Source organism: Callospermophilus lateralis, chromosome 11 (assembly GCF_048772815.1).
Source record: "Callospermophilus lateralis isolate mCalLat2 chromosome 11, mCalLat2.hap1, whole genome shotgun sequence".
Taxonomy (NCBI): domain Eukaryota; kingdom Metazoa; phylum Chordata; class Mammalia; order Rodentia; family Sciuridae; genus Callospermophilus; species Callospermophilus lateralis.
This window is the reverse complement of record NC_135315.1, coordinates 48,564,358-48,582,543: the sequence shown is the minus strand read 5'-3', so window position 1 is coordinate 48,582,543 and position 18,186 is coordinate 48,564,358. Positions and strand designations below refer to the sequence as shown.

The window sequence follows — 18,186 nt, the reverse complement described above, 5'->3', positions numbered from 1 at the left end:
CCTCCCAAGCAAGAAATATCTCCAGACATTGCCAAGTATGCCTGGGAGACAAAATCGGCCCCAGTGGAACCACTGTCCTGCAGCCTACGTACAGAAAACAGGTATTTTTTTCTTTTAATGTAAATTGAATCCTGTCACTTGCCTGCTAAAATCCTCCAATGTTTTCGTACTGACATTAGAATAAAAGTTGTGACTTACAAGACCCTCTATAAACTGGCCCCTGCCTTTTTTTTTTCTCCTTGTAGTAACTGGGGATTGAATTCAGGAGTACTGTACTACTGAGCTACATTCCAAACTCTCTTTACTTTTTCACATTTTGAGTCAGTGGCTTGCTAAATTGCTGAGGCTGGCTTAGAACTAGCAATCCTTCTGCCTCAGCCTATAGAGCTGCCAGGATTACAGGCATGGACCACTGTGTCTGGCTCCCTGCTTACTTTTAATCTCTTTTATTCCATACCACATTTTTTTCCCCTCACTAAACTGAAGCTGTACTAAGTGTTTCTGTTCCCTAAATATCACAAGCTTGTTCCCATGCCCCTTTGAACTTGCTATTCGTTCTGCCTAGAATGCATTCCCCCTAGATCTGTATATGGCTCACTGTTTACTCACAAATATCTCAGGTCAAATGTTATCTAATTGGCAAGGCCTTCCCTGACTACCATATCTAAAGAATTGCCTTACGTCCAGTATCTATCACATTGTACCTTCACAGTGCTAATCACAATAGAAAATTGTCTTATTTTCTTATTTATTGTCTGCCTCTTCACCAGAGTGTAAGCTCCATCAGAGCAAGAACTTTGGAGGCACATTTCACTGGTATAGTTTGTACTGAGAACAGTGTCTGTAACAGAGTAGGTACTCAATAAATATTGTTCTTCTCTACCTTCCTCAGACCTCAGGTCAGGATTCAATGACCTCCTCTCGCTTTCTCTTCTTAGATTTTTTTTTAATTATTTTTTTCTTTTTAAAATTATTTTTGATTGTCAATGGATTTATTAGTTTTTAACATCTGACCTGTTAGAAAGTTGTGTGGGTTGGGGGTACCACGTATAAAGATTTAGCACATTATTTTGAAACATAAAAGCCAATGAATAATATATGAGAAATTGTTCCTTGCCCCCCAGGTTTTCGCATGCATATAAATCACTTGCAGGCACATGATCAGTACATGGGTCATGGCTTCAGTTTGGTCCTTCTTCCCATTTCAAATGGTGATGGCCCACTTGAGCGCTAAAGAATCCCAAACTCACCTGGCTCAGAGATTCAAACAGCCTCTCTGTCCATCAACTTACTTTACACAGTAATCACGGGCCTGAAAACCTTTTATGCTGGCTTCAAGTTAAATAGTTCACTGGGTCAAAAGCGGAATGATCCAAGGTGCACCATGGTCAATAAATGTTGGCTGAATCCAGAAACCGCAGCTTGGCTATTTTTTACATTGATTTATGGGCTGTTTCCATGAAACGAAATATGATTGGTCTTCCTGACAGCTGGCTAGCTGGAAAATGGAAACAATTCTGTCCTGGCTAAGTGCCACGACCCTTGGAAAGCATTCCATCAGGCCAGTTTTACGTTCTGGCTCGAGGCCTTCTTGTCCCGCCTGGCGGGCTCTCTGCACGTTGCAGAGATGTCTCCACTTGCAGAGACGAGATCCTGACATGGCGGGACGACGTTTCTTTGCGCTGTGTGGAGCTTTCCACGTGCTGGGAGGAAACATCAAGGACACGAGGAAATTGCTTTCCAGAGGAGGAGTGGGAGGTCTCCACCTGCCGGGAAGACGTTCGCACCTGTAGAGAGGATGTCTCCACGCGATGGGACGATGTCTCCACGCGGACTGTCGACGTCTCCTTGTAGTGGGCAGTCTCCACCCGTGGAGTAGACGGCTTGCCCCCGAGGGGCGAGGCCATTCTGCGGGTGTAAGAGGACCAAGAGAGTCAATGAGGCTTCCGGAGGCCCACAGCCTCCATGTATGTCATAGGATAAGAAATGACGTCAGAATGGCATGTTACATCACTCTAGGCGCAAAACCCGAAAACTACGATGTTTGTCACAGTAAGAGAGCTACGACAAGATGACGGAGAAGCACCACGGTCCTGTGAGGGCTGAAATGTCCCTCCAAACATTGGACCCTGGCCCTCAGACACCACGCGGCTCCGGCACCGCCCACTTGGCAGTAGTGAGTCTCTGCGGGCCATGCGGGGCGGGCCCGGCGAGCCAGGGATGGGCGGAGCCGCCCGCCTCCTAGAGAGGCTGTGCCCGACCCCGCATCCCATACTGCCCCGCGACCGGAAGGAGGAGCCATGGCTTCCGGAGCCTCCCCCGCCACTCGGGGCTGTTCCTCTGTCAGACTGCTGGCGATTTAGTGTCTCTGCTTATTATGGCCGCTGCCGTCGCTATGGAGACAGGTGAGTACTGCTTCGAGCCTCGAATCTTCGCGGATCGAACCATTCTCCGACCAGACTCCTTCTCCGGTTTCCCCGGGAGCTCCTTTCAGGCCTGATTCTCGGCAGGGTTAGAGTTGGGACTGAGAAGCGAGCAGCGTTGGAAGGGCGAAGGCAGATTTGCCTTTTTCAGAATTTGATTTGTTTAAACATCTTTTCTCCATAACATGCTTTGTAGACACCATCTCCCCGGTATGGGCGAGACTGAGAAGACTTAGATCTTAAACCGTCTCTTTCACTGATTTTCTGCTTCTCACATGAGCTTACATAAGTTTGAAATATCGTCGATAAACTTGTGTATCATTCTATCTCTGAAACTTCTCACGATTTTTCATTCTGTAGTTTTTCTTTTCAGCTTGAATTCTGAACTTTTTAAAAATTTACTTAGCACTTGGCTTTTGCTGAACTTAATCACTGTTAGCAATTGTGGTTATTGCCTAATATTAAAATAGGGAAAGACACAGTTATAATCTACCCCAGTGATTGCTGTTCACATGCCTTCCTAATGGCCCTGAAGGTTGTAGTTTTAGGCATTCTGGCCGCCATTTGTTTTCCTTTTTTTTTTTTTTAATGACTTCTCTTTGGGCTGGGATTGTGGCTCAGCAGCAGCGCATTTGCCTGGCATGTGTGAGGCACTGGGTTCGATTCTTAGCACCAAATATAAATGAATAAATAAAGGTTTATCAACAACTAAAAAAAAAAGTAAAAAAAAAAATGGCTTCTTTAATTTTACAGAAACTCCTAATTTATTCCTTTTAACCAGGGCTCCACTTTTCTTAGATTTCTAAGAAAGCTTTTCTTCTCTTACACCCAGTTGAGGAAGACCACCATATGCTTTTCTTTATACAAAGATCTCCTAGGTTTCCCCATTGCTGTTTCATGTCTACAAATCAATATTACTTACAGTAACATTTATTTTGGTTGATTTTTGCTGTCTTTTCTCCTAGATGATGCTGGAAATCGACTTCGGTTTCAGTTGGAGTTGGAATTTGTACAGTGTTTAGCCAACCCAAATTACCTTAATTGTAAGTCATTTGATTATTAAGGAGCTAGCTGTACATGGTTTCTGACAGAAGAGATGCAATTCATAGTAGTATTTGCTTTTTATACATTCTCAGTTGAATGGAATTTTACTTATGCTGGCTTATATATATAAATGAGCAAACTAGGACTTGTGAATTGAATTCATTTGTGGGAAAGTTAAATAAGTAGATTCTTTATATCAGGGGGTCACAAGTCTATAGTCCAAGGATTGGTTTGACCTACAGATTTTTTTTTTTTTTCATGCTTTTCAGTTCTTGCCCAAAGAGGTTACTTCAAAGACAAAGCTTTTGTTAATTATCTTAAGTACTTGCTTTACTGGAAAGAACCAGAATATGCCAAGTATCTAAAGTAAGTTTAATTTTTATAATTCTAAATATGTATTTACTTTATATAATCTGAAGCACTGGTATTTAGCAGACTTCTTAGTTTCACACTGGAAAAAATATGAATCTCCATTTTTAGTTATCACCACCTTAATATAAACACCCTTATTTCTAACTTGGAATATCTACTTGCTGGTTATTTCTGCTTCCATTTTTACCTCAGTCCTCTCAAACTAAATGAAGCAAAATAATTTTCTGCACAGAAGCCAGTTTGATCTCTTAAAAATGAAAATCAGAACATGTTACTTTCTTGCTTAGAAACCTTCAGTGGCCTTCCATTCCATGCAGGAAAAGTCCAGTCTCCTTGAGCTAAAGTCATATTATGATCTGTTCTGTTCTGTTTGACCTTTTTACCACTGTCCTCATCTCACTGAGTTTCTGATCCCAAGGAACCTAATGAAGTGACATACCCATAGACTGAAAATTAAAGATCACACAGGAAGCGATACTTGAATAGACGGTGTTTGCTAGAGGAAGTAAACCTGAGCCTTAGAACTGCTGACTTTTCTTCATGGCCTCATGCACTGTGTAAAATACTTCACATCCATTAATTCACTTAAGAAAATACACACACCATTCAGATTCAACAGATACTTTCATTTTAAGACTTACTAGATTTCAAGAAGCATGTTGTAACTACAGACCTAAGTTCTTGTAATGGTAAAAATAAACCTTGAATTCACACTTGTGATTTGTTTTAACCAGATAGTCAAAAAGCAAACATGAAATCTTTTTAAAAAACAAAAGTTTGAGAAGAAAAATTTCAAACTAACTTTGTCCAAATCACTTTCCTTACCTGATTCATAAAACAGACATCCCACGTGCTTGCTGTAAGACTCCGCACCCTGACTGGTTCTTTATGAAACTATTGATTGATTTAATAAGCCAAAAGAAAAAAAAAAAGACTACTATATGTTTGTATGTAGGCAGATTTACAGACTTAGTGTTGGAAGCCTTAGGCACCATCCAATTCAATCTCACATTGTTGCTGAGAGTTGGTTGTTTACACTCTGCCTAGAAATTTCCAGTGACTGTGTTACTCTATCAGGGAGAGCTGACTCCAGATGTTAACAAAGTTCTTTCTTCTATTATGATAAAATAAACCTCCTTGCAGCTTTAACCTCTTCCAAGTTTTGTTTTTGGGTTAGTCCAGAATCACTTTATCACCTCTTAGAGACTACAGCCATATAGATATTTGAATTCAGAAACCTTTGTAAATTAATCCATTGGGCATTTCATTCCATCTGCACAGGTTTTTGGATTTTTAAAATAGTAGCCACCAATTTGAAGATGGGAAGGTGTTTTTTTTTTTTCCTTTTGGTGGAACTCTAGGGATTAAATTCAAGGGCCTTTTACCACTGAACTACATTCCTAGCTTTTTTTTTTTTTTGGAGACAGTGTCTAAGTTGTCCAAGCTAGCCTTGAACTTGAGATCGTCCTGCCTCAGCATCTCATGCACCTGGGTTGACAAGCATGAACATGCTGGGTTAAAAAATGGGAAGGTTTTATATAATAATACAAATTTCTAGCTACTCTAAAATCAGGAAGAATGCCAGGTTATGGTGCACACTTGTAATCCCAACAACTTGGGAGGCTGAGGCAGGAGGATTACAATTCAAAGCCAGCCTCAGCAACTTAGCGAGTCCCTAAGCTACTCAGCAAGACCCTGTCTCCAAATAAAAAAAATAAAAAGGGCTGAATATGTAGTTCAGTGCCCTGGGTTCAATCCTTATCTTATTTTTGAAAAAGTCTAATTGTAAGACTCCCCTTTTGTGCCTCTTCTGTTTCATCTTGTGGATTTATAACCTATCAAAGAATATTAATATCCTCTCAAATTATTTATAATTCCTTACTTGGTCTGTTTGACCTGTCTTTGTACCACTGTCCTCATCTCACTGAGTTTCTGATCCCAAGGAACCTAATGAAGTGACATACCCATAGACTGAAAATTAAAGATCACACAGGAATCAGTACTTGAATAGACGGTGTTTGCTAGAGGAAGTAAATCTGAGTCTTAGAACTGCTGTCTTTTCTGAGCATTGTTTTCTACAAGTTTGATATGATAAATGATAACTGTGTCTCAATTCCAATCATTGACTAAATGCTTCTTGAGACCATTTTCTTGGTTGTCTGTCACATTTATTTATTTTTCAGATGAAGAAATGGTACTTAGAGTGTTAAGTACCTTATTCAAGGTCACTCAGCTGGTACTGTGGGCCAGATCTTTTAACTACTGATGATGTCTTGGAAAGGAATTAGCCAGGACAGTGTGAATAAAGCATTCTAGGCTTCTTCCAATAATTACAGGCAACTATTTACTTTTGGAGTATAAATAGAAATCTTTAACATCTTGGAAGGATCTGTAGTGTTAGCCCTTCTATTCAGTATCTTTTCCAGACCTTTGCAGTATTAGTTTCATTTGAAAGCTTGTTAGAAATGCAGAAGTCAGGCCTCAAAAACCTACTGAAATCAGAATCTGTTAATTCTTTTTTTAGATTGTAGTACAGGGGACTTAACTCAGGGCCTCATGCATGCTAGGTAAGAGTAATACCACTGAGCTGTACCCTTAGCTCCCAAATCAGCATTTTGAGAAGTGATTTTTATGCACATTAAATGATTAACAAACTTTAGTCAGTTTGCATATCACTTGCAGTTTGGGTTTGTGTACTCCCTATATGATTTAATGTATTTTAATAGTCTTAAACTTTACTTCTTTTTAATTTGAAATAATTTCACTTACAAAATAACTAAGAATAGAAAAGAGAATTCCTATGTATTCTACATTCCTATTTACATCATTATAGACTTGGGTTTTTTTGTATCCTGTAGATTACAATTACGCTTATTCTAGCTAATTATTCCAAACTTGGCCACTGAGAGCATCTTCAGATGGGCTTCCAAGTGCTTTTTTGACAGTTTCCCATCAATGCTTAGCACTTCATTTTGGCACAGCATACCAAGTTTATCTTTATTTTTCCCATCCTAGACCTGGAATTACTCCTTTCTCTAAAGAACTCTGGAAAATGCTGTTTGAAAACCACAGTCTGGGCAGTAAGCATGCTCATTCGTCATTGCTTCTAAGCCCTTTTAGAACGAACACAAAGCTAGAAATTGTGTACATGCACACACATACACATCTGTTTTCTATGTCTGTATATACATTTAAAGCCATGAGTACATACTAGTGTTTTCAATTCTAGCTCAATAACTTAGGGTTCATTGGCGCCTCCCTGCTTTTCTTATCTATAACTTCTTTTCTGACTGCCAAAAAGTTGGCTGTTTATCCACGATATACTTGTTAACTCAGTGGAGAGTATAATTTTAGAATTGCTCTAATACCTGTGAAAATCTATAGAACAGTGTTTGTACAGTTCTTTTTGAAGCTGACTCACAATAAAAATTGTCTTTTTTCACTATTGGTGAAAAACCAGTAGTTATAAATTAAATACATAATTGCTAAAATTAAAAGTGTTCATGTTACTTACCCTGGAAACCTTTGTACTAGAATAGAATGATCTATCTCCAGAATTTGACTCTGTGTATCACTGTGTTGTGTGGTCTTGGGCAAGTTATTTAACCACTCTGAACTTAAATTTTCTTACTTTTGAAAATTTTTTTCAATAATGACTTTTGTAGACTAGCTTCTCTACATAAGGGGTTTGGGGGTGAACAATGGACCTATACTATACTACCAAGGTGCACTAAGGTAATGTTACTAGAAATGGTAGGCTGTACAATTAGATGTATTAGAACTGGCATTATTGACTTAAATTATGTTGGTCATTAACTTATAAACTTAAACCCAGGTACCCTCAGTGTTTACATATGTTAGAACTGCTCCAATATGAACACTTTCGAAAGGAGCTGGTGAATGCTCAGTGTGCGAAATTCATTGACGAACAGCAGATTCTACACTGGCAACACTATTCTCGGAAGCGGATGCGCCTTCAACAAGCCCTGGCAGAACAGCAACAGCAAAATAACACGTCAGGAAAATGAAAAGCTGGAAACAGACCAGGCTCTTAAAACTATATATAATGTATTTCCATTATACAGTGAAGACAAAATAAGAGACTTCCTGCCTACCTTTATCATGGTAGCACCTGGATACTTTAGTGTGCTTTTAAATCCAGCTAACTTTTTATTGTTAATACATTATTTCTGTTAAGCCAAACCTGTCCTACTTTGATTTCCGGATGGATTTGTAAATTTTTATTAACATTTAACAGAATCAAGAAAGAATGGAAATGTTAGGTGCAGGGGATTGGGCTATCAAATGTAATTAACTCTAAGCCTATTTCATGACTTACAATAGTCCCTGGGGCAAGTCCTCTCTTGAATCTTTTTATCTCTTGGATCACCTTTTCCACCCCAAAAGAAAGGACTAGAGTGGAAGGCCTCTTGTTAAATCACAAAGCAAAAATCCCATAAAGGTTTTTACATTCTATAGGAAAGGAAATACTTTGCCAGATTTTTTTAGTTGTAGTTGGACACAATATCTTTATTTCATTCATTTACTTTTATGTGGTGCTGAGGATCAAACCCAGGGCCCCATACACCCCATGCCCCAAGCATGCTAGGTGAATACTCTACCGCTGAGCCACAATCCCAGCAGCCAGATAGCAACTTTAAGAAATGTCACTGACCTAGTGAAAGGTATGGAGAAGATTGGTGTTTGGACTCTTGACCTCAAGTTTGAACAAAGATGAGCCTCAAATGCTTGTGTTCATTTGGGAAAGTTAATATTTGGCCAGTACTACAAACCACATGCACCTTAAATGCTGCCTTGCATTCTCATTGATCCTTATTTGTAAAGGAGGAAAAAAGCTTTTAAGCACTAAAATCAGTGTGTCTGACTCACATTCTAGAGTTCTTATAACTATGTTATCTGGTCTCCAGTCTTCCTCAAGTGAAGCACATTCACACAGCTATAAAACAGAACTGCCTGAATTAAGCAGCTGGATTAGATTCATGCTGTACTTTCTCTAAGTGGTTAAATTCTACATTCCAAAAGCAAAGAAGTGGTTTTAAAAATATGTGTTGTTCTGCAAATTCCTGGAATTTAAGATCCTAATTCCTTCAGAGATTTGGAAGTTGTCTATTTTTTTAACCTCCAATAATATATTCCTTTGAACTATGACTGCCACTGCTGAACTTATTTTACTCAAATCTTTAAGGTGGCTATATGTTACAAGAAAATTGAAGGTTCGTGAGTATTTTTAAAAAGCATTCTTTATTGTTTAGACATAAGCTAATTTTCATATCATTTACTGCTAAAATGAATGCAAATTTTCATATCATTTATTTACTGTTAAAATGAATGCAAATTTTCATATCATTTATTTACTGCTAAAATAAAGTCATTATTTATACTACAGCAAACCAGGAAATCAAGATACAGTTGCCATCATTAAATTTTAATCTTCAGAGAACAGCATCTCCACAAGGTTGGCCTGAAGGCACTCTGATTCTACCAGTTTTTGAGGCTGTAAGAAAAGAACAGTCAAGTCTTAAGCACTGCCACAAGGTGTTATTAGAAGTGGAATAAGTTTTAGCTTGAATGACACAAATCATTGAAGATAAAAAAACCTGCCAGAATAACAAGTTATAACAAGTCTTATAAAAACAGTTAAGACATTTTGCCTTAAGGTGAATCATTAAAACACTTGGCTTAAAGGCCTTAAACCCCAAATACCAGGAAGCTCCACTAACCAAAACAGGAGACAGCAAGCCCAAAGCTGTCCTTTGCCCTGAACTCCTTAATTTAGGATCCCAAGTGCATGACTGAAATAGGGAGTTGCCCTTTTTTTTTTAAACCTGAATAATGTATTAACAGAAAATCATTATACTAGTGCTTTAAGGAATTGTGAGTCAACCAACTTTCTGGCTATTAAATTTTTAAAGAAAAGGGATTTTAAAATGTTAAAAAAAAAAAAAAAAAATCGAGTGTTTAAATATTTGCATTATTTTAGCAGTTTAGCCTGGTTGTATATCTTTTAAAGCATGCTGAACAACAATGGGATGTTTGAGATGGAATGTCAACATCTTTTCAAATATGACTCTAGAACAAGTTAAAAGTGTCTTGACAAAGTGAATTAGAATTCCTAAGGTATTTAAAGAATGATAACCTGCTGGGCTCAGAACCTCACCTGTAATCCCAGTGATTGGGGAGGCTGAGGCCAGCCTTAGCAATTTAATGAGGCCCTAATTACCTTAGCAAGACCCTATCTCAAAATAGAAAGGGAGTGGGATGTGGTAAATGCCCCTGGATTAAGTCCCTGGTATCAAAAGAATAAATACACTCACCGTTCCATATTTAATTAGTGTAGGCACTGCAGTTACTTTCAGTTGTTTTCTGAAGTCATTATTTGGATCTTTCCAACTATTCCCCAAAAAAAGTTAAGAAAAAAATTTACTTGGTTATACTGTTTGCTTAGTATGTGGTATGTTTCTGATATTTAGTATTTTAGTAATCACTGATGTTGTAAACACTTTAAAAAGTTGAGGACCATAAATTACTACCCTTTGCAAATTTTTAATTTAAAATGTGATTAAGGTGCAAAATACTACAAAGTCAGTTAAGTACTGAACTGAAACAGGCCACATTCATTCAGTTACCCCTACTTAATTCAAGAGTCTGAATATATGCATTATAAATTTGAATTTAATAGGTCCCTGTTGTTTTAACTTATTACAGTTTAACTTATAACAAAGAATCTGTGCAAATCTGAGGGCCTTTTCACCTGTTTGTTAAGTCTAGTGCATGTCCGAAACACAACATATATACATTGTTACTTACTAAGGTTTTTCTCCTACTTGGCAGTGGATGAACACACATTCTTTACTAACATGCTTCAGTCCCTCTCGAACGACTGGTTCCGCTTAAAAAAAAAAAAAAAAGTTAACATAAAATAATTGCACATCAACTCCACAATCCTCTCCTCTCTTCCCCAGTCTTGATAAGTACTCAGACTTTAACCTGTAGTTAGACTTTTCACTTAACAGAGGAGTTTAATGGATGTTAGGTGTTCTTTTCTGGTCTTAGAGCCACTTTGATTGATCTACGCCACACGCCCAAAACAATGAAAAGCAGAAATATTTGCAGACTGAAAAGTGACCAACTCACATATACGACTAGATCATTTGGGGAAATGCAGTTTTAAGAACCGGGCTTCAAGATCATCTGGGTCACAAGTCCAAAAAAAAAAAAGCACTCGGTGTGGCGGGTAAGGACTTGATGGGAAACGAGAGCAATTCAGATGGCCTCACAGGTGTCCAGGACCAAGGCTCCCTCTTATATCACTTCGAACCCCACTTTGTGGCTGTAGCCTCGGTCTTCCCACCACTTCTGGGCAGTACCCAGATTCCCGGCCTCACCCTGCACGCAGTCGGGACACCAGCTTTTCCCTTCGGCGTCCTTAGAACCCGTAAAGTAGGCGAAAATGGTCTTGCCCAGGTGCTGCTTCACAGCCTGATTGAACTCCTCGAAGCCCGACACGCTCACCTCCTCGTAGATAGCCATGGGTACTGCGTACTAGAGGAGTCTACTTTGCCGCTGCCGCTGCCGCTGCCGCTGGGCGGGTCGCCCTCGGGGTGGGGAGAATCCATTTCCGGGTGGGCGGGAATAGAACCGTACATCGGGATCTAGCGCCGCTATGCCAAGCTACGGAGCCTGTGAAGGCCATAATTAACCAGCACCGTATTTCTCCTGTTGTTTTTCAGTTCTTTCAGGGCGGTTTCCCACCCAAACTCAGGCTTCTTCCCTGATCTGGGTCCCGGTTCCGGCCCCATGGAGATTAGCTGCAAAACCTGCAGCCCTGCAACACCTGGACCCCTCAAGTGGCTGGGGAGCCTCTTCGGCTCCCAAGCAGCCTTGCGCCTATTGCTATGGCGACTGGGAGAGCGGCCGGAAGCGAGGCCTAGTTGGGGGCCCCACTGCCTGCCTACTGGTAGCCGCGCCTCGCCCCGGGCCAGGTGGGCTTGAGCTGGAGCTGGGGGGATTCTGGGAAGCTGCGTTAGACGTCACTGACCTGAGGGGAAGGAGATCTTGACCCGGCAGATCCTTCTGTTTCGTTTCCCCGATGAGTTCTTCTCCTGTATAGCTTTAGTGGGGTCCGGCCCCGGGGGCGGGGGGTGGGCGGGAGCCCGGGACTGGGCGGGGGTGGTTGGGGAGGCTGGGTAGGAGAAAGGCTGCGAGGGCCTGACCCGAATGTGTGAGTGCGTGTGTGGAGCAGCCTAGGGGGCCAGGTGCTAAGACACACAGTGCTCCGGAGCTGCGTTGGGGAACGGAATTGTCCTGGAGCTATGAGTGGGGCGACTGGCCGAGGGTCCTTGCCCAGGCTGCGCAGGGGCGACCTGGCAGCAAAGATGCTGGGTCGCTGCGTGGGCCCTAGCATGTTGGGACGGGAAGTTCGTCGGCCTTGGGGGAGGAGATGGGGTGCAGGGACGTCTCGAGGCTTTGGAGCGAGGCGCCGGGCGAGGTCCTCGGTGTGGGAGACGCGGTGTGTGAGTGCCGAAAGGCGGCAGCGACCATTGGGGAGGAGACAGTCTTCGGAGGTTGCCGGAGCGAGCGAGGCTTTGGGAACACCTGGGGCTGCAGGCTTTATTGAGCCTGCAAGGGACCGCAGGGTCGTGTGGGTGAACGGGGCTTTGGGCGAGCCCGAGGTGGTGGGACCCACAGGGTCTGTGTGGGTGACTGGATCTGGGGAGGAGGCAAGTGATAAGAGTCCCCGAGGTTGTGAGAGAAAAGGTCGTCCAGGAGCTCTGGGACATGGGAGCATTCTGGAACTGTGGTTGAAGGTGCAGGCTATGAGAGCAGCTTCAGGATGTGGGGATGGAAGCAGAGTGGAGCTCTGTCCTGTGCCTTCAGGAGAGGGGCCAGTAGAAAGAGGTGTTCCTGGCCGGGCTTCCTGGGTAGAGACAAGCCGAGGTGGTGTCACAGGACCCTGGGTAAAGGGTCAGGCGAGGGCAATTCCCCGGGCCTCAGAACTGCCCAGAACCATGGGGATAAGGGCAGTCTGTGGTCAGGGACAGACTGGGAGGGTGCTGCCTCCTCTGAGCTTTTCTGGGGCTGTGGAGAAGATAGGCTCTGCATGTGCCCCAGGTCCTTGGCAAAGAGGACAGACTGGGGGTGTGCCTGGGACCATGAGGTTGCCTGAAGCTGTGGGAGTGCCCAGAGCTGTCAAGGTTGAGGTGGGCTGTGGGGAGCCTCCAGGTCTGTGGGGCAGAGGACAGCTAGTTCCTGGGGCTCTGGCACGAGATACAGCCTGTGGGGATACCCCAGGCTTATGGGGGAGGGTACAGACTGGGGGAGTCGGAGTCCCTAATGTCATGGTGGTGTCCACAGCTGAGGAGGAGGAAACTACCCCTTTGTGTGCCCCAGGCATGTGGCAGAGGAGACAAGAGGCGGATGATATAGGCTCTGAGGGTATTCCTGCCTTATGGGGCACAGGACAGCCTATAGGAGTACCTTGTGCCACCGAAGAAGAAACTATATATGTGGGTGACCCAGGATTAAGAGAAAGGGGACAAGCTATGTGGGTAGAGACAGGTTCTGGCAGTGACCCAGGGATATTGGGAGCTGCACAAACTGCAGAGCTGTCTGGTTCCAGGGAGCAGCAGACAGGTTCTCAGGGTGCCAGGGATCTGTGGGGTATAGAACATCCTGTGGGAGGAGTACCCAGGGCTTTGGGGAAGGAGACAGACTGTGCAAGCATCCCAGCATTGTGGGAAATAGGGCAGCTTCCTGGGGTGTCCCAGGCTGTAGTGGTCCCAGGAACTTTGGAAGAAGAGAGCAGCTATGGTGGCATTCCAGGCCTGTGGGAGAGGCAGCATCCTCTGGGGACACCTCTGACTGAGGCAGTGCCAGAGCTTAATGTCAGGGAGACACATACTGGGAATGTCCTGAGCCTGTGGAAAAGGAGGAGCACCATGGAAGGGCAAGAGGACCTGGTACCGGCAGCTTTAGGGATATCTGGGCTTACAGATCAAGAAACCAGCTCTGGAGCTGTATCGTGTCTGTGTGGTAGTAGGCAGGCAGTGGGGGTGTCCGAGATAGTGGATGTGCCTCAGGCAGCTGGTGTGCCCAAGCACAGGTATGCCCCAGCAGGGGTACCTATAGCTCGGGAAGTGCCCGGGCCTGGAAAGGTACCTGCCAGAGAGCCTGCTGCAGTGTGGGCATCTGGCCCTGTGTGTCAGGAAGATAGTGCTAGAGATGTCATGAAACCATGGGAAACAGCTTGTGCTGCTGGAATGCCTATAGTTTCAAGAGGCCCCATGTCTCCTGAGAAGCTGTGGTCTGTGGGAGAGGATAATGGTTCTGGGGCTTTTCCGGGTTCTCGGGGAAGAAGACAGGCTATTGAGATTCCCATGGCTCCTGAGGTACCTGGTTCTCTGGAGGTACAGACTGGTTCTGGGGATTCCTCAGGCTTCTTGGGAAGGAGACAAACTGTAGGAATGCCTGTGATTATGGGAGTATCCCCAACTAGTAGAGGGTCTTTGACTCTCAGGGCAACTAAGCTTATGCGAGAGGAAGCTGGCTCTGGAAATGTCTCTGGCTTATGCAAGGAGAGACAGACAGTGAGAGGACCTGCAGATACCAAGGGTTCCACAAGGATGCCCACTTCTGCCAGGATGCCTGAGCCCATGCGGGGGAAGACTGGCTCTGGGTGCATCTCAGGCTTGTCAGGGGTCAGGCAGGCTGCAGGGATATATAAGGCTATGGGATTCCCTGAGCCCTTGGGAGAGGAGAGACACTCTGAGGGTCTCTTGGGCTTATCAGGGAGAGGACAGGCTGCTGGAGTGCCTGTGAGTGCTAGAGTGTCCGTGGCCATGGGAATTCCCACAACTTCTGGGCCCCCGATGGAGCCAGATAGTAGTTCTGGCAATGACTCCAACATATGGGGAAGGAGACAAATCACTGAGGTGCCCACTGCTGCCAGTATTCCTGGATCTGTGGAGGAGGAGATGGGTTCTGAAGGTGTCTCGGGCCTGTGGCAAAGGAGAACCAGTGGAACAGTCCCTGAGGCTGTGAGGGTGCCTGTGCCTCTGGGAATGCTTGCAGCTATAGGAGTTCCCACAGCTGGGCGTGTGCCTGCTGCTGTGTGGGTAACTGGGTCCTCAGGGGAAGAAGCAGGTGTAGATGTCTCGGGCCTGACAGTGGTGAGGAGGCAGTCCACAGAGGGAGCGGGGCCCTCAGGGGAGGAGTCAGGAGGTACAGGTATCCTGGGACTGGCAGGGACATGCCAGGCTGTCGGGGTGTCTCACACTTGTGGGGGTCATGCCAGGTTATGGAGCTGTCCAAGGTCTGTGGGTGAAGAAACAGCCTGTGAGAATGCTCCTGGAGTGTCTAGGACAAGATTGGCTTTGGTGGTTCCCCCAGTTTCAAGGCAGGAGATGGGTCTTAGCCATTTCAGAGATCCCCCAGAGCATAGAGGGAGGAGACAGGTTGGAGAAGGGTCTGGAATCAGGGTGAGGGGGAATGATTTGAGAGATAGTTATGTGGGGGAGGACAGACTGTGGGGGGGATTCCAGTAGTATGTATAAGGGAACAAGTTGGGGCTCTGTGGGAGGGAACAGATTGTGGGAGGTTTGTCCTGGGTTGTGGATGCAGGCACAGGCTATATAGCAGTGCCAGAACAGGGGGAGAGAGAACTTGATGGAGATGTCTCAGAATATGTAGGGTGACAAATTGGGAGGTTTCTTGGAACAATGGGGAATGGGCTGATTGCTAGGAGAGGGGTGTCCCAGGACTTTGTATGGGGGAACAGTTTAGTGGGGGTGTCCTTGAACTTATGTGTTTGTATGTGTGTGTATGTGTGATCACTCGAGGTATCCTGGAACTCTGGGACCACATAGTTTTTTCTTGGTGGAGAATGGACTGTCAGGCCTTTGGCATAAAGAAGCATCCAGGGGAAAAGTACTTATCATATAAAAGTTGTGAGTGCTCTGGCCCCAATTCTGCAGTGCATTCTGTGGCTTTAGTCCCTGACCCTTGGTGATGTGAAGACCGTTTCATTGCTTCACTCATGTACCCCTCCCATCTGCTTCTTGAATCATGCCTCTGTAGCCTTAGAAATAAGGAATCTTGGACAGCTGTCTTTATGTTTCTAGAGGTGTTATCTGTCTTTGGGCAAATGTAGTGTGTAAACCTTGAATTTATTCAATGGCTTAAGTAGGAATTTTTTTTTCCTCTAACCCTTAATTTTCCAATTGATTTACCATAGGAGTCTTTGAGAGAACAATTTCCTAGTATATTTAAAACTAATCTGTTCTCAGAAAATCTACTCAAGAAATGTTGAGTTTAAATTGTCTACTATGCCAGAGAACTGTATTGTTGGAAATAGAACCAACAGGGCCCTTAACCTCAAGGAACCTTGTCTAGCTGACAAGATGAGACATTTACCTGTGAAATAAGTAAATAACAGTATGAAACAACACTGTGTGACAGGCACGTGAGTGGCAGAGCTATTAAAGTATACGGAGGCCTTCAGGATAGGCAATAATAATGACAAGGACATAGCTCCTTTCAGCTTACTAAATGCTTTAGTGTCTATGTCCTCATGAAGGTTTAGAAGGGCCACTCAACTAATTAATGGCAGATCCTGGTTTAAATTTTAGGAATTCTGATTCCCCCAAGTTTACTTAAGAGTCATTCAAAGTTATGTTTATTTGGATTACTTGGAAGAGTGAAGCACATTGCTTTCTGACTCATGGTTAGAATTACTATAGAATATATACCCATAAAACCACCCTGCTTCAAAATGTTAGTTTATCTTAGCAGAGCTCTGTTTTGGGAATAATGTCTTACTGGAGACCGTTAAGATTTGAAGTTTGGAATGAAAAGGGCTGAAGAGATTGTCATTAAAATAGTAAGTGTTCCCCTGTTCTTTTGAAAATGAGAATTTCAAAAGTGTGTTTGCTTTTATAAATGAAAGAAACTGTCTCTAAGCAATCATTTTTTGCATGATGTTGGTATGAGTTACTTTTAAAATATTGTTAAATGAGCATGACATGTATGTTTATCTGTTTTATTGTTTGAATACTGTTGGTCTGAAATTAGCTCTGATTCATTTTAGGAATGGTTTTAGGGAAGACTTGCCTGATGACTAGGCCATTGCTATTGTTCTTCACTATCTAACATAATGGGACCAGGCCATCCAGCTCCTACCTGTGTTCATCTAATGTCCAGAACCCAACTAGATGGAACAAGTCACCTCAGGAAATTTCAGACCCAGGTAATTTTATTTTGTTTTTCTTCAAATGTTTATTATATTTCAAAGATCAAGAAAGGGCAATGAATACTCTGAACCATTTTCTAGATTTAACAGTTATTAACAATTTGTCCTGTTTTTCTACCTGTCTGTCTCCCTAAAATTTTTTCTGGAATCATACAAAAGTAAGTTGCAGACATTATAAATGCTTTACTTTTAAATACTTGTGCATGCTTTCTCCTAAAAATAAACTCTTATATTTTCTCATAATACCATTGTCACACCAAATAAAATAGACAGAAAATAATACCCTAATATTTATCTAATAGCCAATCATTATTCACCTTTACTCAGTCATTTATTCTTTGATCCATCCAAAAAAAACATTTTATTTATTTATTTTTTAATATTCTTAAGTTTTAGGTGGACACAATATCTTTATTTTACATTTATATAGTACTGAGGATTGAACCCAGTGCCTCTTGCATGCTAGGCAAGCACTCTACCACTGAACCACAATCCCAGCCCCCCCATTTTATTTTTTGACACATTTGAAAGTTATACAAATGTTGAGTACTCATAACTACTTGTGCATGCATATTGTCCTCTAGAATTCACTCTTTGTTTGTCAGTTTTTTCTTTTGATATAAATTTTACATCAGAAATGTATGCATCTTATCACATTCGCTGAGTTTTGACAAACACATCCACGTTTGTAACTTTTGCCTCTGTGCAAATAGAGATTTCAGTTACCCTAGAAAACTCTCATATGTCCCTTCCTAGACCATTCTATTCTCCAGAGGATACCATTATTTTGATTTTTTTTCCTATCGTAGATTAGTTTTGCATGTTCTGGAACTTCATATAATTGTGAACACACAGTATGTACTTTTGTATAAGCTTTCTTTCACTAGGTGCGTTAGTCAGCTTTTTATTTCTGTAACCAAAATATCAGAAAACAATGGTTTAGAGGAGAAAAAGCTAAAATTGGGCTCATGGTTTTAGAGGCTCAGTCCAAGATTGGCTGAACCCATTGTTCTGGGCCTGAAGTGATGGAGAACATCTGGCAAAAGGGCATAACAGAAGGAAGCTGTTCAGCTTGTGGCA

At 42.8% G+C, this 18,186-nt stretch overlaps 5 protein-coding genes across 8 annotated transcripts in view; 3 read left to right on the top strand and 2 right to left on the bottom strand.

Annotated features, from left to right (window-relative positions):
• Nucleotides 1–1,334: 1,334 nt before the first annotated feature.
• C11H17orf100 (chromosome 11 C17orf100 homolog) lies at nucleotides 1,335–1,907 on the bottom strand. The gene is given in 2 exon segments (XM_076871754.1): nucleotides 1,335–1,610; nucleotides 1,613–1,907. Coding segments are annotated over 2 exon segments (348 nt in total). The 3' UTR covers nucleotides 1,335–1,557.
• Nucleotides 1,908–2,289: 382 nt separating this feature from the next.
• On the top strand, nucleotides 2,290–8,042 carry Med31 (mediator complex subunit 31). Its single transcript, XM_076870263.1, has 4 exons — nucleotides 2,290–2,405; nucleotides 3,389–3,466; nucleotides 3,737–3,833; nucleotides 7,675–8,042. Exons 1-4 carry the CDS (start codon nucleotides 2,378–2,380, stop codon nucleotides 7,865–7,867), a joined length of 396 nt encoding a protein of 131 aa, XP_076726378.1. The 5' UTR covers nucleotides 2,290–2,377; the 3' UTR covers nucleotides 7,868–8,042.
• Nucleotides 8,043–9,082: 1,040 nt separating this feature from the next.
• Nucleotides 9,083–11,462, bottom strand: Txndc17 (thioredoxin domain containing 17). Its single transcript, XM_076870264.1, has 4 exons — nucleotides 11,246–11,462; nucleotides 10,668–10,749; nucleotides 10,175–10,250; nucleotides 9,083–9,354 (listed from the first exon to the last, which is right to left on the bottom strand). Exons 1-4 carry the CDS (start codon nucleotides 11,388–11,390, stop codon nucleotides 9,286–9,288), a joined length of 372 nt encoding a protein of 123 aa, XP_076726379.1. The 5' UTR covers nucleotides 11,391–11,462; the 3' UTR covers nucleotides 9,083–9,285.
• Nucleotides 11,463–11,761: 299 nt separating this feature from the next.
• Nucleotides 11,762–18,186, top strand: part of Kiaa0753 (KIAA0753 ortholog) — a 65,373-nt gene continuing 58,948 nt past the window's right edge. For 3 of the 4 annotated variants that reach the window (XM_076869562.1, XM_076869560.1, XM_076869563.1), the window contains exons 1-2: nucleotides 11,762–11,842; nucleotides 16,945–17,103. In XM_076869562.1, the coding sequence (XP_076725677.1) occupies nucleotides 17,011–17,103 (93 nt within the window). In that variant the 5' untranslated portion in view covers nucleotides 11,762–11,842; nucleotides 16,945–17,010. Of the gene's footprint in view, nucleotides 11,843–16,206; nucleotides 16,738–16,944; nucleotides 17,104–18,186 lie in introns of those variants that run through there. The other variant, XM_076869561.1, reaches the window with a different exon arrangement.
• On the top strand, nucleotides 12,173–15,403 carry LOC143410072 (uncharacterized). The gene has a single exon (XM_076870750.1). The coding sequence runs from the start codon at nucleotides 12,173–12,175 to the stop codon at nucleotides 15,401–15,403; it is 3,231 nt and encodes a 1,076-aa protein (XP_076726865.1).